The sequence below is a fragment of the Barbus barbus genome (assembly GCF_936440315.1).
Source record: "Barbus barbus genome assembly, chromosome: 35".
Classification (NCBI taxonomy): Eukaryota; Metazoa; Chordata; class Actinopteri; order Cypriniformes; family Cyprinidae; genus Barbus; species Barbus barbus.
Window position 1 is genome coordinate 5301592 of NC_136763.1, and position 26466 is coordinate 5328057.

At 37.4% G+C, this 26466-nt stretch overlaps 1 protein-coding gene across 1 annotated transcript in view; it reads left to right on the forward strand.

Annotated features, from left to right (window-relative positions):
• The window catches only part of bsnb (bassoon (presynaptic cytomatrix protein) b), a gene marked incomplete at its 5' end in the record, with an annotated part of 97843 nt that overhangs the window by 11814 nt on the left and 59563 nt on the right, over nucleotides 1–26466 (forward strand). The window contains 2 exons of the mRNA XM_079392999.1: nucleotides 1991–2366; nucleotides 20714–21475. Of these exons, the coding sequence (XP_079249125.1) occupies nucleotides 1991–2366; nucleotides 20714–21475 (1138 nt within the window). The remainder of the gene's footprint in view (nucleotides 1–1990; nucleotides 2367–20713; nucleotides 21476–26466) is intronic.

The following is a 26466-nucleotide window of genomic DNA, read 5'->3' on the forward strand; positions in this document are numbered from 1 at the left end:
GACAATACCAGACCACTGAAAGGTCAAACAGCAGCAACTTAAATACAAGAAAAATAAGGGCAGTTGATTAAATGAATTACCATGAACGTCAAGTGTTGTTATCTCGGAATTACGGTAATTACGACATGGCGTGAATGCAGCAGAACCGTGACACCATGTGACATCAGTGGTTCAACCTTAAATTTATGAAGCTACGAGAATACTTTTTGTGCACAGAGAAAACAAAATAATGACTTTCTTCGTGGTACTCTTGTAAAAACACACGTCAAAGACCGACACGGAAGAGAAGAAATTGTTGAATAAAGTCATTATTTCTTTGCTCGTAAAAATATTCTCATAGCTTTATAAATTTAAGGTTGAACTACTGATGGTCTGTTTTAACAATGTCCTTACTGCCTTTCTGGACCTTGAACGTGGTAGTTGCTTTGCTGTCTATGCAGGGTCAGAAAGCTCTCGGATTTCATCAAAAATATCTTAATTTGTGTTATAAAGATAAGGTCTTATGGGTTTGGAATGACATGAGGGTGAGTAATTAATAACAGAATTTTAATTTTTGGGTGAACTCTCTCTTTAAGGCAACTAACTAAACACAAGAACATTCTTTTTAATAATATGGCACAGCATCAGTTTTGGGCACTACTAGGGTTTTATCAAATATTCTTGTAAAAGTGACAATTAAAATGTCATTATGTTTAGTAAGCTCAAACTAAACGCATTGCCATGCAAAACAACATACTAATAGACTAAAACTGTTATAAAATCATAACAAGTTTCTTTATGACAGACTCCATGACTCACATTTATATTAAAGCATTTCATCTTACAGGACACACATTGAGCATCTCTTGCGTGGGTAATTATATTGTTTTATAAAGGCATTTGGATGAGATTCAGTCATGTCAGCTCTGGGATTGCATAATGTTTATTGATCATGGTTTGAAATGCGCCATTGACCGTTCTTTTGAGTGAAACAACAATAAATAGCTCATTAGAGCACAATGATTAAATGTTTAAATATAGCCACAGCGCTTATGTGTGCTGGCTTCAAAAGAAAAGTGCTCACAAACAAACTTTCAGCATGATGTAGTACGACGATGATGAACTGTCAGTGGCAGATTTTTGAGATTCTTGTGGAGGAAAGCTTGTTTGTGTTGCAGTAGATGGCAGTTCCATTAAAATGCTTCTTTTGAAATGTTTTTTTATTAATGAAGTATTCAGTCACCTGTGAGATCTAATTCATGGTCAATTTCTGTATCTGGTCAGACAACTATTTTGCTTTTTCCGAATCATGCCAAAACTTTTACTTATGCACTGCGCACAGAACTTTTTGTTTCTCTCTGTTATCTAATATTTTAAAAGATTTGTCAGATATTGTCAGATATAGTTTTTTATAATAACAACATATTATTATTATTATACAAAGTATTATGTTATTGTAATACTCAATGATACAATAATAATGAATAATTGTTTTTATTGTTATAATTAAGGGTTTGTGGCTTTGAAAGTCTCTAACCATAAGTAAGAGCAATAGTAGCAGTGGTTGCCTTCATAAGCACCACTAATGATAATTTTTTTGTATTAACATCCAATCTATTTATAATAGCCATAATTTTGTCACTTTGCCACTAAGCAGCATCTGTTCTATGTCAATGTTCAAGAATGACCATTTAAGACAATTAAATATGCTTAGCTGATGAGGAAACCCCTGTCACCATAGATAACATTTTCAGATTCTTTTGGAGAAGCATTAAAAGTCCTCATCAATCTGTCTGTTTCCACCCCCAGAATTCGCCCCGCTGCATTGATTTATCTTTCTATTCTCATTCAAACTACTCAGGAAGCTGCGGCACAAAGCTCTTTAAATCTCCTCCTGTGAATCCTCTGGGCAGATGGATTCAACAAAGTGTTCACCTATCAGTGATTTCAAACATATGCCATACCACCCCTGCTTTAATTCACACACCGATGTCTTTTTTTCCTCCCACAGTATCCAAGGCAAACCTAATCAGACAGACCCGAGCATGGGACCCAAACCTGGGGGTCCACCGGGCACAGGACCCGGCCCCGGAGCGCCGGCGCAGCCTCAGGGACCCGGTCAGGGTCAAGCTGCTCGGAAGAACCTCCAGGTGGACGTGGGGAGCAGCAAAGGTGGACACCCCGTCTCGCCCGGAAGCAGCGCTCCCACCTCACCTTATTCTTTGCCCCAGATCGCACCCATGCCCAGCAGCAAGCTCTGTCCAGTGTGCAAGACCGCAGATCTGACGGGCACCACAGACGGCCAGCCAAACTGCAATACATGCACGCAGTGCCACTCCATGGTGTGCAACCAATGCGGATTCAACCCCAACCCTCACCTCACTGAAGTAAGCAGCCCAATGCATGCTCATTCAACATTGTATGTTGTACAGCGCTGTTCAAAAGTTTGTCACCAGTAAGATTTTCTATAAAGAAATAGTTTTATTGAGCAAGATTGCATTAAATTGATCAAAAGTGACAATAAAGACATTTACAATGTTACACATTTTTTTCTTTCAAATAAATGCTGTTCTTTTGAACATGAACCAAATCTATAAGCAATGTTTTCAATAAATTATTAAGCTGAAAATCAAATCAAATTCAAATTCAAATTTTATTTGTCACATACATATACATACGTAGTACGACATGTAGTGAAATGTATTGTACGACTGTCCAACAAAATTAAGAAAAACCTCAAGTTTACAAAAATACAAATAGAAAAAGTACAGTAAACATATATACAGAAATAAACTAGCAATAAAATAAAATAACAAATAGATATGAGAATAAAAATAGATATGAGGAATAAAAAATAGAATATGATTCTATATAGATTCTATAAAAAGTAAAGTGTATGTCAGTGATAAAGTGTCCGTGTGCTGTGCAGTGCAGTAAAGTGTATAAGTGAGTAAAAGGAATACTAAAGACAAAGACAAATGGTATGTAAGTCCCACTCATTTATCCTTACGTAACCTTTTACAAATTAGTGCAGATTGTACTTGAAAAATGTGCAAAGTGGAAGTGTGGGGTGATGTGATTATAGTGGAGAGTGGTTAAGACTCCGAATGGCCTGCGGGAAGAAGCTCCTCCTCATTCTCTCTGTGTTCGCCTTCATGGAGCGGAAGCGTCTCCCTGAACGCAGCAGAGAAAAGAGTCCATTGTTGGGATGGCTGAGGTCCTTCACTATCTTCCTGGCCCTGGTCAGGCACCGCTTGCTGTAGATGTCCTGCAGGTCAGGGAGCTCGGTGTGGATGGTACGTTCCGCTGAATATTAGAATCAGCATATTAGAATGATTTCTGAAAGATCATGTGACACTGAAGACTGGAGTAATGATGCTGAAAAATCATCTTTGGATCACAGGAATACATTTGATTTTAAAATATATTCCACTTATATTTTATATATTATAATGAATAAGCATTTATGATATTTATAATGAATAAACACAGTACACACATATATTATGTGACCACAACCTTTTATTTTGGATGCGATTAATCGTGATTAATCTTTTGAGAGCACTAATTCAAATACAAAAGGTATTATAAATTGTAATAATATTTTGCAATTTAATTATTGTTATTTTATTGCAATATTGATATATAATCACAACATTTTAGCTAAATTGTGTAGCCCTACAAGCACAATGCATATTTCCCCCCCAAATCTTGCAGCATTAATTTTTACAGAATTTTTGATTAAATAAATGCAACCTTGTTGAATTGAGCATAAGAGACTTTCCCAAATCATAACAGTAATGTGTGTGTGTGTGTGTGTGTATATCAACTTGCCTTAAATCATGTCATAAGTCCCTTGAGAGAGCTATTCCTGTTTGTGTCTGAATATTCACCATCAGAAAGCAACAGTGTGATATAACAACAGCGAAAGAGAGTGAACATTGCAGTCCAAATGGCGATTTTCAAATAAAGTATTACTGTTAACGTTAGATTTCTGGAGGAGAGAAAGCGAGATGTGTTAAATAAAAAGCTCTTGGTAATGAATCCTACGCTCGGCCTCGGCCTCCATCTGGCTCGTACCCAGGACACACACTGCACACAACCTGGAACTGCTCAGAAGAGAGTCCTCTGGGGTGTATGGGAATGTGTGCCTGCGTTTTCTTTGTGTTTCTGCGTGTAGGATGCAGCGGATAGACAGAGCCAGTGTTCAGAGATGCGTGTGTGGGAGAGCGAGAGGCCGCACGGCTGAGCGTGTGAGGGTGAGATTGTTTGAGCGTGTTTGAGGATGTTGCTCAAAGGTGCAAATGGCTGGCGGCGCGTTAAATCCTGCAAGTGTAAATTAGGCAATGGACAGGAGGATGGAGAGGAGGGGATGTTGAGGATCTTAGAAGGGGCTCTAAAGTGATTTTTGGGGATCTGCTCCCCTGCTCTCCTACTCTTCATCAAAGCCATTAAGGGGTGGAAATGCAAAACAGCCCCTTAGTTAGTAGACGAAGGCAGTTTTATAAGGGTTGAAGAACAGTTCAGACAGACAATCACTGATTCAGAAAGCTGTGTTATAATTAAACTTATAAGCTTATAAGTATAAGCTATTTTATTGTATTTTTGATAAAATAAACAAAGCTTTGGTAAGATTAATTTAAAAAAGTTTCACAAAATCTAACTGACCCCAAACTTTTGATCAGTAGTATGGAGTTTAGCCAAAAACAACAAAAATCATTTACATGTTAAAATCTTAAAGGGACAGTTCACCCAAAAATTAAATAATATCTTGAAAGAGAAATTAAACTGTCAAGCTCCAAGATGATAAAACGGCACTACCGTAAGCCATATTATAGCTTTGTGTAAGCTGATCGAAATTTAAGTCATTATTGACTAGAAAAATGGGACCATTTTGTGGCAACAACAGTAACCACCATTAGTTCTTGTGCATCCTGAGATCAAATGTCATTTATATCAGTGGTGCCATATTTGATTTGAGAATAAAAGAAGAGAGAAAACATTTTATTGAACAATGACTTTTGGTGTGTTCCTCACACAAATTTATTGGAGAACTTTAGAAGTCTTGGAAAATATACTAGTATAATGCTTTTATTGTGCTTTTATCATGTTGGAGCTTGATATGAAGAAATATGTTTGGACCCACATGAGGGTGAATAAATAATGAGAGAATTTTCATTTTCAGGTGAACTGTCCCTTTAAAGGTAAAGAAGCAAAAACCTGTTAAAAGCTACCCTAAGCATTTATTTTAGGAATACCACTCATTAATATGCCTCTACTACCTACCTGGCAGATTGCACTGAAATAGATGTCCTGAAATCACACATTTGTTTCCATGACAGCTCTGGGCTCTTTACACAGCAGAGAATCTGAATGCAGCTTGTGTGCATTAGCCAGTCATAAAGATGCCTCTCTGTCAGTGATTTTGCATGTTAGGGTTGGCTGGCATCTCTTTCGAGGGAAGAGTGTGAGATTGAAAGGATGGTCTTAATTTAGGCCAACTAATTTAGCATGATGGCTAGCATACACTACCATTTAAATAGCTTATTAAAATAAAGTAAAAACAGTAATATTGTGAAATATTATTACAATATATATAGTGAGTGAGTGTACAGCTTGTATAACAGTGTACATTTGCTGTCCCCTCAAAATAACTCAACACACCTGCCATTTTTCAAAAAAGGGTTTATCTTTCGAAATTCTACTGGGGGAGTTTTAGAGTCCTGCTGTGCTTCATAAAGACAGGATTGAATTAATTGGGCTCCTGTAGGACGGTGGACACTACAAAGCGGTTCAGAGACGGTCTTGATTTATACTGATGCAGTATCATATAGCATACAGCACTAACTCAGCGTTTTTAACAGCTCTGCTGTCAGTTCCAGCTACATGTGACGAAATGATGGGAAATATGTCTTCTCGCGTGTAATTTCAGGGTTCAAGTGCGGTAAGAGCAGATGTTTTATGAGCATATGGTTTACTAGAGGTTTTAAGCATCAAGCAGGAGCCAAGCATTAATTTATTAGTAAAACGGGAGACGTTATGATATGACAGGCTATTAAATGTCGAGTAGGGGATGAGCGATATACCAGTGGAAGCAATTCACTGGCTTTTCCTAACATGGAAGAACTTGTTAGAAATAAGGTGCATGCTGTGTGATGTGGAATTGACACTTCACTAAGACTAACAGCCTAAAGCTTTCCTACTAGATCTTGTTCTGCCACTGGAAAACATGTAGACAAAAGCAAGCATATTTAGAATTATCACAGGAATCATTAAATAACACCTGGATTAATAGTGCATTTATCTAGTAATTATATCTGGTCACCCAAATATGTCATGGCAGCCTATATCCAATGTGTGAAATTTGAAAAAAATGTGGGTAATATTGTAATCAGATAAAAGAGCGTAAAATTGAAACGATCTCTAATGCTCACCAAGGCATCATATATTTGATTAAAAATTGAGTAAAAACTGTAAAATTGTAAATTATTATTGCAATTGTAAGGGACTGCTTTCTGTTTTAATATTTTTTAAAATGTAATTTATTCCTGTGATGCAAAGCTGAATTTTCAGCACCATTACTCCAGTCTTTAGTGTCACATGATCCTTCTGAAATTATTCTAATATGCTGATTTGCTGCTCAATCAACATTTATTATCATCAATATTGAAAACAGTTGTGCTGCTTAATATTTTTGTTGAAAATATGATTACTTTTTTCCTATACTTTTATGAAAATATATATCTTTTTTATTTATTTCAAATCATCTTATAAACGTATTTACTCTCACTTGATCAATTTAATGGATCTTTGCTAAATTAAACTATTAATTCTTTCTTGCACAAAGTCCTACTGATGTACTGCAGTTTTTAAACCACTTTTCCATGAAAAATATACTTATATTCTAACGTTAAAGGGATAGTTCGCCCAAAAATGATAATTCTGTCATTAATTACTCCCCCTCATGTCATTCCAAACCCGTAAGACCTTTGTTTATCTTTGGCATGCACACAAATTAAGATATTTTTGATGAAATTCGAGACCCTACATAGACAGCAAAGTAACTACCATGTTCAAGGCCCAAAAAGGTAGTAAGGACATTGTTAAAATAGTCCACGTTACAGAATTTTTGGTGAACTATCCCTTTAAATAATTGTTATTATATTTAAAAAATGATGTAATTGTTTTCCCCAAACTCCTAAAACGTCAGAAGAATGTTGATTTAAAAACGGGAAAATATCGGCTAAAATTAGTGTACTGTGCATTAGACAAGATACTGTCTGTTTTACCCACTATTTTGTGGTCACTTTGTTAGATGAGTAACATATGCTAACTCAATTGTGAATTGATGTTGCTCTGCATGTTTTTATGATCCAGTGAGTAACCGCCTACTGTATATAGAGCGTTGCAAATTGATGACTTATGAGCCGTCATTTCAGTTAGGATGCTGCTTAGAAGGAAGCTGCCTGTGTAGTTAATGTTGAGTTGAGTCTCCCTCTAGTCTGTGTTTGTCGGAGTACTCCAGTAGTGATGGTTTATTCTAGGTGTTTAGTGTAAAGATATCAGTTTAAAGCTGAACTCTAAATGTCTCTTGGAGAACAAAGCCGAGAGAACAAGAGACAAGAAGCAAGAACAGCTGGTGAAGAGGAAAAAGAGCGGCCATCTGATCACTATGCAACAGACACCTGGAGAAAGAGAGAGAGAGAGAGAGGCTTGACATGATGGCAACGACACCGAGTGGGATGCAGGAACCAGGGATATACGGACAGAGAAATAGCAGGGTGGGGAAGGGGGATGGAATGATAGAAGGAAAGAGAAAGCGGCGCTGACACACTCCAGTAGTCACCCACCAGCATACAGGAGGCGGTTCCACTCTGCCATTGGCTGATCCTCTATTTATAGATCCTGCTCTGTCTCTGCAATGATCTCCCATTCCTACTGCCAGAGAAAACCAGTGGCGGATCAGAGTGGAGAACGGGACGGACAGACGGATGACGGTGTGGAAATGTAAAAAGAAGAGTCCAAATTGATCAGGCAGTTAAGGAAGCTAAAAATAATTGTGCTTGTTTGGCACATAAGCACTGTTCCCTCTAAAACCCTGGGGTATATACGGTAGATTGTGAACATCATGAATTCTCCTCACTCCACGAGTTCTTCGGAAATCTGTGACTTGATGGGAACGTGAAACCTAATAGATCCGTCCTGCGTTCGAATGTCTCACGTCTTCTGGTTTTCACACTATCTAGTGGATTCATCATGAGACTGACAACGGAAACTGAGTGTAGGGCCATCTGGGCTACAACACACCCATCACAGCACAAACACAAAGAATACACACACACCACCACGGCCCTAGAGATTTCATGCTATTTTTCCACCATTACACAAATTTGCCACGGCAGCATTTGGGTTCCATATGTAATCCTAAATATATACACCATATCTATTTTTCAAGCACATGGATGATGGCTTTTATAGTTTTCTGACATTTGGATTTCATTCTGTTTTTCCATCATTACATAAACGTGCCCTATAGGCAGCATTTGTGCATTATTTGGTTACCACATTCAATACTAAATATACACACCATATGCAGTTTTAAATGCATGGATGGCATCTTTTATCATTTTCTGACATTGTATATTATATTAGACATTTAGATATCTAAAAATAAATAATTGAAATTTAGTAGTGCTTTCTACAACAAATTTAGTAGATTTGAGGTTTTACTTTTGATTTGATGCATGTTATTTAAATGGACCCGTACTTGCATGACTGGAAATAGCTGGCCAGTGGCATTTCCAAATATTTTATTGTTATTTATATAGTATTAGTATTATTATAGTATTTATTCATATTAATAATAATAATAATTCGCCTTCAGTTTTCATACAATTTTAGTAATTTCATTCATGCATTCATTCATGTTTCTATTTAGCTTTTTTTTGTTAGTTGCCAAGACAACATTTCTAATTTTAATTAATTTATTTTTTCTTCGTTATTTTTAAGTTTACACCATTCATTTGTTTATTTTCTTTTATTTTTTTAATTTAAAGTTACTGAATTAAAATGTGCTACTATCAGACTTAGAGTTTTCATTTTAACTGATGATAAAACAGGTGGAAAAATCCCTTAGGTTTATGCCGTTTTGCATGAGCAGGCAGAATTTCCACAATTTCTTTTTTTTTCAGTTTGGTATTTTTATGATAGTTTGAGATATACAGAATATTTATATTTTTTTGTGTTAATGAGCCTTGATGCATACACTTTCACTATGCATTCACACAAATTGGTAGACCTGATAATACAAAAAGCCCTACTTTTTGGTCTTTTTCCTAAAAAGGAACTAAAAGTGTTAAAGCGTGTTTGTCTGCCGACAAATTATGATATTAGTCTGAGTCAAATACTTTTATCACCTGTGGCTATCGTCTCTCTTTCCCCTTTTAGCAGAGTCATATCAAACAGCACATGGTAAAATTGGATCAGAAGCGCTTGAGTTGATATTGAACCGATGTGTGAAATGGCTGCCGGTCTCTGAGGGCTGAGTAAGAATGCATTGCTCACCACGCAAGCATGATTAATCAAACAATAGAGTCCTGTGCTTTTCTTCTAAATGGCACAGTGTCTCACTGCCTTTCCAAGACAATAGAATCTGTCATGCGTTAAAGAGACGGACGCCCCACTTTTGCCACTAATGCACAAAATATTCATTCATGTGCAAACTGTGAAATAGACCTTTTCCACATTAAATCTTGTTTCTGTGAGTTTGATAATGCATTTGAATGTTTCACATAGCACAGATGTCTTTGCTAACTTTTCGATTACCTGAAGGTATCATCTAGACCATGTAGAATATTGTAGCCTTTGCCATCTAATTCACAACATTTCGCAAAGTACCATAATTACGAGTTGACAACTTAGTCAGGTTTAGTCAGAGCCGTTTACGTCCTTGGATTCTGAATTGATTTGTTTCTATGGCGATGATTGTAACACAGAATAAGATATCATTATGTGGGTGGCTAGCCAACTGTTTTGTGCTAGCTTTGCTAAGGGTTAAGCATAGTTTTATTATGAATAAGTCCTAGTAAAATGAGGGGAAATTTCAGACAGAAATAAACCATATGTGTCAGAACCGATAGTGTTGTGGGCAAGGACCTTTCCTGACCCCCCCACACACACACTTTGCTTTCTGTCTGTTCAGATCTGTCCTATCATAACAAATGCGGAAATGCTAAAAATAAAATCTTTAAAAAAAAGAAATAAACCATATGTAAATTTTCATACTGCAGCTAGTCAAACTGGTGCGAATGGACAAGCAATAGACTGGCAAATTTATAAAAGTAAACAAATCATGTATTACAAACTATAATAATAATAGTTATTATAAAATTACTCAATGTATTATACTGAAGCGGTGTAAAAAAAATTTATACTTTATGAAATTATTTCTTCTAACAAACTGTCGATTTACTGCTAAATTATGTAGGTCAATTATTATTCAATAATTCAATAATTAAGAAATCCAATTTAAAAAATGCATAAATAATTTTTAATTTATTTTTAGCACTGCATATCCATCCCTAACATTGGAGCTGTCTTAAAATTCAACTTGCAATTACGCATCCAACTAAGACGTGAAAAACTTACAGCCACAAACTCATAATTATGGTAATTCCGACATGACGTGAGTGCAGCTATTTTGATTTCCTCCTTAATGGAGAGTTCAGTTTTCTCATTACTTTATTATGATCATTATTCCTCACAGAAACATTTCTCTTGCAATATGTCACATTCATTACAGCAAACTGATGTAGTTTTTAATCATCTTTAAACACCTCAATTATAAACTATCCTTTAAGCCCGCGTGCCCATCAAAGCGTTTTTTTTTTGCCAGCTGAAAACGCAGGCGCTCTGCTGAAAATGCTCGGCTGGGAGCGCAGCGTTCTTTTCCGTTGAGACCATAGTTGAGATGCTGTGGTTACTATGATATGGAATATTTGCTGAAGTAATGGCAGACGCATCGCAAATTAAATGTTTTAGATTTCATTATGCATGATATTTCATAACAATATTATGGAAGTCCGGCAATTCGATCTAGTAAAGAAATAAATACTCGGAGACAAGCAATATTAACTTCTCCATTGTTGTTCAGCCGTAGTAAAGTCGGTAGTCCCGCCCCTCCTCCACTCTGATTGGTTAGCTGACTGAAAAGTGACAGTGATGAGCGCAGCATTTTATCCAAAGTTGAACATTCTTCAACTCTCGGTGCTGAGAAAAAAAACGCCCGAACGCTGAACGCTCAGCTCTCGGCACGCCCCTGGCGTTTTAAAAAACGGGGCTCTCCCATTTAGATCAATTGAAAAAATACGCCAGCCTCGGGAAAAAACGCTTTGGTGGACACGCGGCCTAAGTGTACACTGTGGTACTCAGCAAATAAGGGTTCTATACCTTTAAAAATCCTCACCAGCACATTTCCATTAATCGGCTTCGTTTGTGCTTCATATGCTCTGATAAGCTGTCAGTTTGGTCTAATGCTCACAGAGAAGAATTAGTTTATGAATCTGATGCCCGTTGAGACGGGAGTGAAGCGGTGTTGTTTTCTTGTGTGGTGTTTATAGAGATATTTAAAGTATTTGGGGGCCTTCAGAATGCTCTTTTGATGTGTCTTGTCCCAGTTTCAGCTCGGCGCTTCGCTGCTGTGGTTTGTTGTTAGGAAACTGCAGCATTCAGTCTGTGTCTCAACCGCTTTAGTCTGGAAACAGGCAGCAGTTCACCTCCTCTATCTGTCTCTCTGCTGTTATGCCACAGAATGCTGTCGACACGACTGTCTGTGCAGCTGATGTGTCTCTATTTGTCTACATGACTCTTTGATTGTGACTCCATCTGCTTGTCTGTTTGCTTTTCACCTGTTCTCCATACCCATGTCATTTTGTCGTCTCGTTCTGTCTGTCTCACCAGCTGCATTCTGTTCTGGGTTTTAAATCAAGAAAACATTGTTTTCAAATGTTTTTATTTTTTTTTCTTATATAAATATGCACAGATGAAATACAAAAAAAAACCCAACAACTTGATCATGTTAGGATCCTTTCTGTCTATGGGAGGGTCAGAGAGCTCTGGGAATTCATGAAAAATATCTTAATTTGTGTTCCGAAGATGAAAAAAGCTTTTACAGGTTTGGAACGACAGGAGGGTGAGTAATTAATGACAGAATTTTCATTTTAGGGTGAACAATCCCTTTAAATCAACAAAAATGTAATTAAATTTTAGTTTGTCTGTTATATGTATGGCTCATGAGTCAGTGAGATGAATGAATCATCCAGTTGGGTTTGTGAACTGAATCAGCTATTGACAAGAATCAACTGAAAAATACAATATTTTCATGGTTCTTATCAAATTCACGTGATTTTTGTCAAAGCAGTTCTCAAAAAAAGGCATTATTTGGCTATGACTGAATTATATGTAACCGTCATATACTGTTTAAACTGTTTCTTTGAAAAAAACATCTCTTTGAAAAAAACATTGCTGCATTGTTAATAATCTAGTGGTGTAGTGTTATGGTATATTGCGACACCTCTAGTTTGTAATGAGTAAATCATGATAAAAATGTCATTTTTATTTGAACTTTTCCTTTGAATGTGACTATGAGACATGTACAGTGAATATTTTATTAACTGAGCTCTGTCAGGGTGCAGTGTGTTCTGTGGCTTGTGTGTGAGTGTTAGTATTCAGCTCAGTATCTTTGAGAGATTCTCCTCTTCTCGTGGATTCTCTCTCGCACTCCAGCTGACTAATCAATACCTCGGGTGCTGCACCATCATTTGGGTGTAAATCAATGGAAGAAGTGTGTTTGTGTGTGTGTGTGTGTGAGTGAGAATGCACTCTGAGAGATATTAGCATAAACCTGTACACATTTAGTTTCTCATAAATCATATGCAGTCTTCGCACACATACATAGGCACACATAAAAAAAATGCTTATTTAAATATGCACAAATCCTGCACGTCCATGTGTAATTCCCTTTTGAATGCAGGATGTTGTTAGACTTGCAAGGCTAACGTTATAAATGTTCTATCTAGCAGTATCTTTATAGATGTTGGTTTGCTGTTATGTAAATCTGTATATACATTGAAAAAAATTATATATACTGTAGACTGTAAACATTTGGGTTTGACATCAAAAGATGAATATGAGATGAGAGATTAACATGAAAAATAGGTGGGTTCAAACAAAAGGTGCTATCTTCTAAGTTGTGTATCAGATCCAGATGAAAATACCTGTAAATAAAAGCTGAAATGTTAATCTCTCATCTCATATTCATCTTTTGATGTCAAACCCAAATGTTTTCAGTCTACAGCAAAAATAAAGGAATTGGCCTTACTGTTCCAATACTTTTGGAGGGCACTGTATATAGATGTAAAATAAGTCTCTGATATCCCCAGAGTGTGTATGTGAAGTTTTAGCTCAAAATACCCGACAGATAATTTTTATAGCTTGTTAAAATTGCCACTTTTAGGGTATGAGCCAAAACGCGCTGTATTTGAGTATGTTGCTTTAATGCAAAGGAGCTGGTGCTCCTGGAGAAGAGGGCGGAGCTTCAAGAGCTCACGCTCTGGCAATAGCAGTGCTAGTCTTTGCAAATAAACATTCCCCTATTAGTTCAAGCCTGTTATTTTTACAGAAAACATACTCTGTTTAAAAGTCTGTCATCTGATTGTACTGTGCATAAAAAAATTGCGTTTATGAATTACACGGACAGAGAGAACAGCGAGATAAAAATAACAACATAGTCCCACTCGTGATTATGAGCTCAACAATCTGAAGCGATGGACTCACATTGCTTTCATATGCAACTTTTAACTACCACATTCCTATTCACGATCATTCATGGGCAGGATCAGTGAAAACAAGCAGAGACGATGGTAGCTTTAGCATCATTAGCCTTGCAGAGTGCCAAGAAGCTCTTTCAGAAGGGCAATTTGGAAAACAAACGCGTAATACTTACTTTGTCTGGAGTTGACGTTAGCGCACAAAGTGTTGGTGTTAATCCCTACATGTATTGGGGACTTTACCGATTTTTTACAGGACATTTCCTTAGACAATGAAACTTAACCACAATGTCCTCAGCGGCTCAGATGGTGGGAGTCTATGGAGACTCCTACAGTATGTTCGTTAGTGCATCCCAAAACACAACACTTGAAATGTCTCTTTGGCGCTGACATTGTATATCTCCAGCAGCTACAGCAAAGCATCAGTAATGGCGGCGTCGGACTGCTGCTTCTCACTCAGGGCTGTGTTTATGTTTATAGGGCAGCGTCACAAATGGGCAGGACTTTTCCCCTCGGTGACATGATCAGAGGGATAATCTGAAACTGCTCGTTCTGAGAGACTGTTTATGACTTTCTTAGATTATAAAAAATGAGTGGGTGGATTTTTGCCATTATAGGCTGGTTGTTTTCACACACTGCGGCCACACAGCTGTGTTCAAACAACTTATAAAAGTGATTTTTGCATAATAGGTCCCCTTTAAGTAAATATGAAAAGACGATCGGTTCATGTGCTGCTTGAACTGAAGCGCTACAGCGATCTGTCACGACACATTAAAGAGCCACAAAACGGTATTTATTGTTTGAAATTCTTACAAAATGACAAAATTTGAAAGCTGAGACTTTGTTTCATACCTGAAGTAACCTGCTCTGTTTTGTCTGTCCGTGTATTGTCAGTTTCCTCTTTGCTTCGCGATGTATTTTTCACTGCGTGAGAACATGATATGTGGCGTGAGACTGGCATGGCTTGTCGGAAATAGCAACAGTAACTAAGGAGGTCAGGTTTTTGTGAAGGGTCAATTGGAACACGACTCCATATATGGAGAAAGGGCGGGACTTGGGATGGGTGGAGTCCTATAGACACTTTATGGATGCAGTAATTATTTTTTGTAACTCTGTTCTTAATGTGTTTTATACCGTATTATTATTATTTTAATTTTCTTAATCTTACATTTTTATGCAGTTCATTTTAATGCGGTTTTATGCCGTTTTTTTTTTTTTTTTGAGCTTGACAGATGTGCACAAAAAGGGCTCTGCAGAAGAAAACAGCAGAGAAGTGGGAAATGAAAGGTAGAGTAGAAATGGAGAGAAAATACCAGAGCAGATTGGCACAGGTGACCCAAACATGTTGTCTGTGTGTCTTTCTGTAATTACCCATTGTCCAATGGATATTGAGTGTGTTCGTCTGCTGTGTGTTTGAATGACAAGTGCAGACATGTCTCCTTCTCTCTCTCTCTCTCTCTCTCTCACACACACACACACAATCTGCTATGTCTCTGCTGCTGAAATTGGACTCTGACTGCTGCCCTGTCCTTCAATATGATTGACAAACATTTCTAGAGACATCATCACCAACTAATGCACAGGCTCAAAGTTTGACCTGATGACCTTCCAGGGCCGGCGCTAGCTATAGGCAGAGGAGGCAGTTGCCTAGGGCCAGGGCCGCTGCTGGCCAAATGGGTGCCCTAAGCAGGATTGTATTGTTGTGCCCCCTCCCTAAAATATTATGGAAGTTAAAAAAAACCCCACCTACTATAGTGGTCAAAATATAACGTTAATAAAATATAAAAGTAAATAAATAAATTGTAAATAATTTGTTTTATTTACAAATTACAATTGCAGCTCTAGACAGTTACCTGTGGCTATTATTTTATTAATACAGTTGTCTGATTGATTTTATGGTCTCAAGCATTCAGAAACCATGCAAAAGAAATTAAGCAGTTTTACTACAAGAACCATGGTTAATTTTTTTTGTAAGGGTTGTGATGTCCACATGTTTCTTTTTTGAAGAAATTATAGAGACTGTGTCATCTATAGCAAAAAGGTGGCCAAAAATGTAAGATTAAGTGGATATTTGAATTAAATGTTTGGTCAATAGCCTATTAAACAAGGATTTGATCGTCCTGTAAGTGTAAGAGCAGCAATAACCAGGCCTTTGGCTCCCATTGCAGGCATTTGTAATAACGTTAATAATAATGTTGGAAAAAAACAATGGTTTCACTGGTTATAATGGGACTTGTATTGGTTTTAATGGAAACTGCAATGGACCCTGTTGGTCTCTACTGGTAATTGGTCACCTTCTGTTGGTGGCTTGTTGAAACCAATAAATCCTAATGGAATATGTCCCAAAACACACTACAGAAAACCATTTTTTAATGGTTAAAAGTTTTTCAGCAGGGTTGCCTCATTGTTTTTATATGATGCATTTTAAGTCATTTTAAAGGCTGTTCTTGGCTTAGGTTTGTCTTTATAACCACAAAAATACTATCTTAATACTTCTTTGTATATTATTATTTGAAGTAACAAAACCATGGTTAATTTGTGGTTACCATGGCTACAAGAACCATGTTTTTTTTGTTTTTTTTTCGGAACACAAATGAAGATATTTTTTATTAAATCTGAGAGCTATCTGGCCCTCCATAGACGGCAACGCAACTAAAATGTTCCCAGGTCCAGAAACGTAGTAAATACATCAACTCAACTTCAGTTTTGCGACGCTACGAGAATACTTTTTTTTTGTGCAAAGAAAACAAAAATAACAATTTACTCAATCATTCTACTCCCCCGAGTTACGCCGTCCGCCATTTTAGAGAGTATCACAATGCATACGCACGCTTTTCCGCCAAACGTAAACAACGCTGATTATGCCAAATACGTTCTTGGGTACGGAAGACGGAACTCAGGGGAGAAACATTTTTATTTTTGTTTTCTTTGCGCAAAAAAAAAAAAAGTATTCTTGTAACCTCGCAAAACTGAAGTTGAGCCACTGATGTCACATTGACTGTTTTAGCGATGTATTTACTACGCTTCTGGACCTGGGAACATTTCAGTTGCGTTGCTGTCTATGGAGGGTCAAATTTGTTTGATGATCTGAATCTTTTAAGTGTGACAAATAAGCAAACACTTAAAAAAACTGCACTGTAAGTAAAAATATAAAAATTGTAAAATTTAATCTTTAAACCTTTAAATCTTTAACCTCTTAAAAAGGTTAGGAATAATATTAGTTTTTTTATTGAGGGTGGGGGGCCTCCAACATGAATTTTACCTAGGGCCTCCAAATATCTAGAACCAGCCCTGTGATCATCACTTAAACCCTTGCTGTCGAAATAAAGCACATTTACACTGCAGATTTTCAGCAAAGAATCACTCAATATCCGAACAGCTGGTTTAATTCACAAATTGCTGAACTGTAGGCATCAAAGGGCACAGATTATTTCTTAGGCCTTTTAAATATTTACAGTGATTAAATGAAAGGTTATGAATTATTGTGTTCAAGTTGAATCCGTCAAGAATGTTTGGAGTTAATAATTGTATGAATAATGATTGCCTGTGACACGGCTGGCTATGAGAAATCTGCTCATTATCTTTCTTCATAGCCCAGAAGCTCATGCAAGCGAGAACATTTACTCACAAACGTAATTTCTGGAACAGCCATTAAGTCAGTATATTTCAGTAGTTGCTATTAGTTTTGTTAAATGGATTTATGCTGAAAAAATTAAAAGTACTATGATGCAGATAATGGGTAATTGAAAGCCGTTTGTACATGTGTGTTCTTGTATGTGTGCAAATGTTATAGAGAAGATAAATTATCTTACAGAACTGTGTCAGTACCATGGTACAGTGACATATCAGATGTCAATAACTGACCAGTTGGATTAATTTATTGATCTAGAGATGTCCGATCCAGATATGCCAATCCCGGTATTCAGAGCTATTGGCATTATATTGATACAATACCAATGTATTATACTGTAGCTAATTATTTATTGATGGCAAATGAGGCATACATAAAGTTGCTTAAAAGTTAAATGCACTTAACACTATTAAACAAAGTACATGAAATAGCCAGATATCAACTGATTTATCAATATACACCGTTCTTTCAATTTATTCAAAAATGTAATTTATTCTTCTGATGCAAAGCTTTGAATTTTCAGCCCTCTTCAGTGTCTCATGATCCTTCAGAAATCATTCAAATATGCTGATTTACTGCTCAAAAAACATTTCTCATTTTCTAAATACAGTTGTTCTGCTTAATATATTTGTGGAATTCAGGATGCAGTTTTTCAGTTTTTTTTTGATGAATAGCAAGTATAAAAGTATTTTTTGAAGAATTATGAATTACTTTACTGTCAGTTTTGATCAATTTAATGCATCCATTATTTGCTGACCACATATGTGATTTTGAACTGTAGTGTATATTGGTCTAGCATTAGTATTTACTGTATATTGAAAAATGTCAGCTGTTCGGTACATGTTTGCATATGGTTTTTCTCGTGGGGGTGAACTGTTGGTTAAGGGAGTTTGCCTGGTGTGTTTATGGTCAATAATGAGACACATGCTGTCATGATGTCAGTGGATGTTATATGAGCACTGATGTGGTATTGACAGGCATCAATTATCACACCTGACCCAATGTGACAGCCATCTCATCTTAACCTAAGAGAGGTGTGTTTGTGTCTATCACACTCATACACACATTCACCTTGACCAGAAAGAGATGTTTGTTTGACTGTCCATGAGAAATAGGAATAAGATATATTAGAATTATACGGAAGTTCTAAGCGGCCATGCATTATTATAATTTTTCTGTCTTGTTTTCTTGTGATCACGACATAACGAGTTGTTTTGTCGTTATCACGACTTAATTTTCTTGTGATCTCGACATAACGAAAGTTGTTTTGTCGTTATCACGACTTAATTTTCTTGTGATCTCGACATAACGAGTTGTTTTGTCGTTATCACGACTTAATTTTCTCGTGATCTCGACATAACGAAAGTTGTTTTGTCGTTATCTCGACATAACGAAAGTTGTTGATCTCAACGTAAAAAACGTTTTCTCACAACGTAATTGTAGCTATCGTGAGAAAATCAGGGTCGCTATATTGTCTTCGACGATAAAGTTGCAGACCCGACAGCCTCCTTCTCAAGTGTTGAACACTTATGTGTAAGTCGTCAATTACTGACAGACAGAGCTATTTCAGTTTGAGTGAGTCCCTGATCAAAGTAAAAGCGAATATGATCATCCATGATGCTGCGATGATGCTGCTTCTATAGCATTTTCTCATGCCGAATACACAGAGAAAATTAAGTCGTGATAATGACAATGACAATTATGACAAATGTCACACTGACAAATGTCTGAAAGCCATTGCTTTAGATGCCAAGTGGCATCTGCAAACAAATTATGCTAAACGTATTCTTAAACAAACCTTACTTTTCCTTTCTTGCAGCTTGAGGCATCAATATCCTTCAGTGTTAAGTATTTACTTTATTGCTCTTTTTTTTATTACTTCACTCCACCTCTGGCACAATTTTGCATAAATGTCATACAGTTTTATCAGCATCGATTACAATCATGGGCCTCTAAGTTTTGGTGGAAGGCCGTTTAGCACACATTTGTCTGTGTCCTCTCCTAGCTGTAAAGGGAAACCCTCCCAGAGTAACCAGTGTCATATCGTGTCCGTCGAGCCTTCAGATGTTACAGTTTTGTATGATATGATTTGTCGGTCAGTTATATTAAATCCGGCATGTCAGCTTTCATGTCTCAACATGTCAGTTCCAAATATTGCAAGAGCAGACAGACACTAGACAGCCTAATATCCTCAGCATCAAACCCCTCATATGGTTATAATCCATTCAAGTCAGATGTTCTGACCGGACGTCAGTTGCGCCTTTTGATCCTATTAGTGTATCCTATTTATCTGGGGCCGCATGTCACATCTCTGTCATAGATTATGAAGCAATTGTGCTAGCTCGGTCAGTTAGGTAGTTAGCGCTGTTGATGTGGACTCATTTCCTGTTCCAGTGGTCAAATGAGCAGTTATATTACTACTTGTGCTACTATTTCTAAATGAAGTATTAGTTTGATATATATTAAATATTAAACGTTATGTATTACTTTTGTATAACTTGTTACAGCTAATTTGTTCTGAGTGGTTTGTAGCGCATTGGTTGGTGGATGATATGAAGTTCTAGGTGGTTTCAACTAAAAAGGGTGCACCCAAAACCCTGGATGTTACATTCTGTAGTGGTCATCCCTATACCCGATTCCCTTCAAAGACTTTACCTTTGAATGTATGAGTTTCCATGGTTTGAAAGGCATGTCTATCATTAATATTTACCCCTTGCTAGTACCTTGAAAGATATCCGTTATGCTGTTTGGAACACAGTATCTATGGTACTCTGGTCTCTAGGTATGATTGTAGGCCAGGAGTGTCCAATCCTGCCCCTGAAGGTCCAACTCTAATAAACATGCCTCAACCAGCTAATCAAGGTCTTCGAGGCTACTCAAAATTTCCAGGCAGGTTTATTGGAGAAGCTTGGATGAAGACTCTGAAAGGTGACCCTCCAGGAGGCTTAAGAAGCTAATCAAGGTCTTCAGGGTAACTTCAAGGCAGGTTTATTGGTGAAGGTTGTAGCTAAAAGAATGGGCACCCTGATCTTACACCTTCAGTGTAACACAAGTCACGCATGAAAGTCAAATGCTTGGGGTTAGGATTTGTTCACATCCTAGTACGCAGCTTCTACTATTGCAAGCAACTGGCTGATATGTCTTGTCACTTCACTTTCGTGTCTTCTCCTCCCCATCCTCTTCATCTTTTTCACATTGACATTCTTTATTATGTGAAATTAATGAGTAATTTTTTATCTAATTACACATTCAGTAAATGGTTCATTGTCTTTCCCAGGTGCAGGAGTGGTTGTGTCTGAACTGTCAAATGCAGAGGGCATTGGGGATGGATATGGAGACACCACGGTCGAAAAGCCAACAGCAGATCCACTCACCGTCCCAGCCCAGCAAACCTCCTCCTCAGGCTGTATCCCAACCCACACCACCCCCACAGACCCAGCCTCAACCCCAACCTCAGTCCCAGCCTCCCCCAGAAGCTAAGAAGCAGACTGTCCCTCAAGCTGCCCCTCAAAGCAAACCCCCAGCTCCAGGTGCTATTCCTCTTCCAGGCATGGCCAAAGCCCCATCCCAGCCTGACCTATCCCGCTTGGGCCCTGGATTCCAGTCTCAAGCTCCGCGACAAGACCAGACTCGCAGTGCCGGAAGTTCCCCATCCCGTCAACCTCCTCCACCAGAACAGCCCTTCGGAAAACTCTTTGGTTTCGGCGCTTCTCTCTTGAACCAGGCCAGCAGTTTGATGTCTGTGGATCCGGTGCAAACTGCACCACCGACCCAGCCACCTTCCTCCCCCAAGCCCCCGCAGAAGCAGCCGGGACCCCCTGGACCTGGTCCGGGTCCTGCAGCAGGTACTAAACCCACAGCCCAGCCAGGTCCACCACGGCAGGAAGTTTCTTCAAAGCCCAAAGTGTTCTGTCCACTGTGTAAGACTGAGCTAAACATTGGAGATCCAGCCAAGACCCCGAACTATAACCTCTGCACCGAGTGCCACACCCAAGTCTGCAACATGTGCGGATTCAACCCCACACCTCACCTGACCGAGGTAAGACAAGTCTTCTTTTTTTATCTGGAAGATTCTGCATTTTTGGAAAAGTATGAACTTTTTAGGTCCTTGGTATCAAATCTTTGATGGCATTGTTGCAGCAGCTCAAAGTCTCATTGTTTTCTCTGGAATCATTCTTTGACAGGTTTTCCAGAATTGTTCATTGGCAGGTTTTCATCTTACCTTTCATTATCATTAAAGGATTAGTTCACTTCCAAAAAAAAAAAAAACAATTCCTGATAATTTACTTATCCCCATGTCATCCAAGATGTTCATGTGTTTTTTCTTCAGTCGCCAAGTAATTTTTGGGGAAAACATTCAACGATTTTTCCCCATATAGTGGACGTCAATGGCGGCCAACGGGTTGAAGGGGTTGAAATTGCAGTTTCAATGCAGCTTCAAAGGGGAGGCAAGGAATAAGGATCTTATCTAGTGAAACAATCAGTCATTTTCTAAAAAAAATAATATTTATATACGTTTTAACCACAAATGCTTGTCTTGCACTACCTCTGTGATGCGTATTAGTGACTTCACGCATTACGTAATCACGTTGGTAGGCGGGAGAACCGACCCAGTGTTTACAAAGCGAACATGCAAGGAATTGCAAACGCCTGAGGTCAAATACATGAGGTCAAGCTAGTGCAATTTGGACTATTAACCCATTGGCCACCATTGAAGTCCACTATATGGAAAAAAATCCTGGAATGTTTTCCTCAAAAACCTGAGTTTCTTTTCGACTGAAGAAAAAAAGATATTAACATCTTGGATGACATGGGAGAGAGTACACTTTCAGGAAATTTTTATTCTGGAAGTGAACTAATCCTTTAAGTCCACAACAACACACTCCTACTATGACCAACCAAGCTAATTCTTATGTTAGGTTATTTTTTTCTTTTTTTTTTTCAGGTTCAATGGTTCTGGAAAGGTGTATAGGTCAGCATTGTTGTGGTGATATTGCTGTCAGACTAGTCTTTAGTTCCTGCTGCTGTACTGGGTTTTTCTTGCACGAATCGATTTACAGATACAATGTTGGCCAAGGGTTAGTTTAGGAAATGATATGGAGGCATATTATGATACAGTTCTCAGTTATCAAAATCATTGATTACATAATATGATATTGTACATATTAAGATGGTAGTATGCTACTTAAAGGGGGCAGATTATCTGTAACATTGTATGTTGATTGTATTACAAATAAGGTCTATCTATATATGATATTTTAAAAATAGTTTTCAGACACAGTAGTTTGCAAGGTATCAGTGTGGCCCAATTATTAGAACTATTTCCTAATATTTCATTAAAATGTCACTAAGACATTAAATTCAAACTGATATTCTCAACCACATTGTTAATGATTGTTAATGAGAACCTCTTAGATACTTTGACCTGTTCACTTAAAGGTGTTATGTCAGTTCAGAACAGTCTCTTCATAGAAATGTGTTCTTGGGAAAAGTGAGCTTTTGTGTCACAAAATATAGTTAGATTCAGAAACAAGAAGCTTCCAAAGGACAGTTTAAGTGAGTCGATAGACTTGTTTGCTGTTTATTTTCTGCAAGCCTTCTGGGTCAAATAGGGATCAATAGATTATCACACATGACATTTTGCATTTGAAAACAAGGGGAGATTGCACAGTATGTGATTATTCATATTTCAAGGGTTTCAGATCGCATTATAGGCAAAGTATTTTTTTTATCCTAAATAATTTATAAGCTTATATTTTTTACTTGTGTTTTTCCTGATAGTTGTGCAGCTCTGAAAAATGAAAGCAGATACTTGGGTGTGTTTTCCAATAGCTTATTGATATCTTTATGTGGATATATGTCATATTGAGAGAGTCTTTCCAGACCCTCATCTGTTTTGTAAGCTTTCAGTCTATGACCTTCGTCTAAGTATTTCAGAAAATTCTTTCACTTTTGTATCACCTGTCCTGGTATCTTTGAATTTGTTCACCACCATTGAGCTAAAATTCATCAAATGGCTCGCTGCCCCTCAGGTCAACAGAACGTTAGCAGACAGATGGTTTAATTTCCTTCCAATAAAGTAACGATCCTCATGCAAATTAGTCTCATTGATCGCTTTTAGGCTACTTAATTCAGAGGCCAACTAAGTTGACCATGCCCTGTTAGCTGTGCTGGAAAGTTCTGTCACGACAGAAATAAAAGCTGGGAGAGTTTTTCACCAAGACAGCATAGGGATAAATATGCAAATCAGGCCTGATTGAATGATGGCAGTAGTAACAAGCTTTCAGGGAAGTATTGCATTGTTTTATGAGCTCACTCAGTCTTTACATAGACACAACTGTCACAAAGAGAACGTGAAGTCATTGTTACTGGAAAATCTTAAGAGCATATCATCTGTTGTCTTTCTTATGATTATAAGTGGTTAAATTTAACATGAAAGGGCTTGTGCAACCTATTTTACTTTACAGTTTAGATTTAATGTTGTCTTTAAAGGATTTAGGCAGCAGTTTCTTGTTTGTCTTATGTTGTATGCCTCATCTGACCTTTTCTGCCGACTAGTTTGACCCATTGTGACATTGATGTTCTTGTATAGGCTAATGTTAGAGATTTACCTAGCCTTGCTGGTGTTACCCTGTCTTTTATGCTCTGCATTCTTGGTTTTGTGAATATTGAATTTGATTAGCACTAACCACATCTTTGTGCAGATTCCTGCTGCTGCCATGCTGAAAATCACTGTTTTAAACCAGTCTAAGGTGGTTTCTTGGTCTCTAGTTGATCAGCCAGCTTGTTTCCCATTTTAAACATGCCGTAATCTCATTAAAAACCATCAAAACAGACCAGGATGGTCTGCAAAAAAAATATTTCATGACTTATTTTTGTCATGTTTTCAAGTACAAATATCTAAACTCCTAAATCAAGATGCATTTACTTCAAAAATGAAGAAATTAAGTCTGTGTAGCAACATTAATTGGGTTTATGCTTAAAATATATATTAAAAAAAACTCTCTCAGTTGGGTACAAAAATATTTGTTCTTGTTTTAAGCCTAAATTTGACTAAACTTTGACATTTTTCAGAATATAATACTTAATGACTTTAAGTAATTTTGCTTCTCAAGTAAGTGTTTCTTGATTTATGAATGTTTAGATATTTGTACTGAAATATAAGACCAAAGTACTTTGCAGTGCAACCACTTTTGGCTGGCTTAAGATGTTTTTGCAACATGGTATCTAGACTGATGTTTCAACATGTTTAAAGTGAACACCTACATAGTGAGGTGCCTACACAGACAGCATTTTAAAGCACAGTTCTATTTTGAAGCGAAGGCTGTGCCAAACAGTAGGCACACTGCAAAAATCATTGTTGTAATCAATATTTTCGTCTAGTTCTTCAATAAAAACATCTAAACATTCTTAAAACAAGATCAATTGGCTTGAGTAGCAAAATTGCATTAGACAAGACTTTTTTTTACTGGGAAAAAAAGGACAAAAATACTGATAAAGACTCCATTTTTGCCTAATGTTTGCGTATTCTATGTAATTTTATGAGCAAATAATTTGGCTGAGCAATATTTCATTTCTTAGATTTGTTTATAATAAAACTTCTTTCTGCTGGTTATGAATCTTTTTATATAGCTGTAACTCTGGCTGTGTTAAGTGACGAGTTGAACAAACACAAATTCTTCAAATGTGTGATGAAGCCTCTAGAGCAGTGGTCGGCAACAGGCGGCCCACGGGCCAAAAGTGTCCCGCCAGCAATAATATCTGGCCCGCGCCCGAAGCCAGATTATTTTGATAGCGGCTGGTTCTGAAATAGATCTGTCATGACACCAACAGTTACTCACAATCAGAGTATGTGAGCGGAGCGGAGCGGTGTGATTTTGAATGGAGCAAGGAGCGGATTTTTTAAAAGTCTGAGTGTCGTGGTTTTCACTCGCTCCAAGAGCGCTCCATCACGAGTACAATTCATGCCAACGACCCGTAATATAACTGCATATTAAGCAAGAATTCACATGTTAAACATATTTAGCTAGCTAGATAGAAAAGGATCACTCAGATCAGAAAGAATGTGAAGGCTATGATGACTGCAGTGGACATGAGCGGGAAGTTATATTTCTCAAGGAATTTATTTGTTCCTTCTGAATATTTTGACTTTTTTTTCTCAGAATTGTGTGATATAAACTCGCAATTGCGAGTTAAAAAGTCATAATTCTGATATATAAACTCGCAATTCTGAGAACATATCAGTCTTTTTTCCCCCCTCAAAACTGGAATTTAACTCGCAATTCTGACTTTATATCTCGCAATTGCGAGTTTATATCTCACAATTCTGTGAAAAAAAAAAAGTCCGAAAGTTTTTTATTTTTTATTCAGTGGCGGAAACGGGCTACCATAGAACTGTGATAATTCAAACATACTGAAATACTTTAGAGTAGACATAGAGCGGTGTTTCTGATATCAGTGAGCGCGGAGTGGAAATTGTTGATGCTCCACTCCGCTCACATACTCTGATCGGACACCGCCACACAAATGTGGCTTTTTGTTAATGACTGTCTCAGGATTTTACACAGAGTAACAGCTCACTACCAGTTACAAAATACACTGTAACAGCCGGTCACAGGCAATTCTGGTTGCACTTTTCATCAATTAATATCTTAAATTATCCTTCGACTATGTTCTGGCCCACCATCTAGTGGTGATTTTTTTTTGGCCCGATGCCAAACTTACTTGCCGACTCCTGCTCTAGAGGCTCTCATCATATTTGCCACATATTTATTTATATCAGCCAACGAAAACTAGGTCTGAATAATATGGGAACAGCATGTGGCCTAGATGGCAGAAACACAATTAGGGTGACAGGCACTTGCTGGAACTGCAACACTACAAATATACCCTAAATAAAACACTGTAATTGGCATAAACTTATTTTGAAGCATAATAAACAGACATATTTAAATGCCAGAAATAATATCAGCTACACTTTTATCACCTTTGTTGTGATTCAATACTATTATACTGCTAAAAATAAATTTT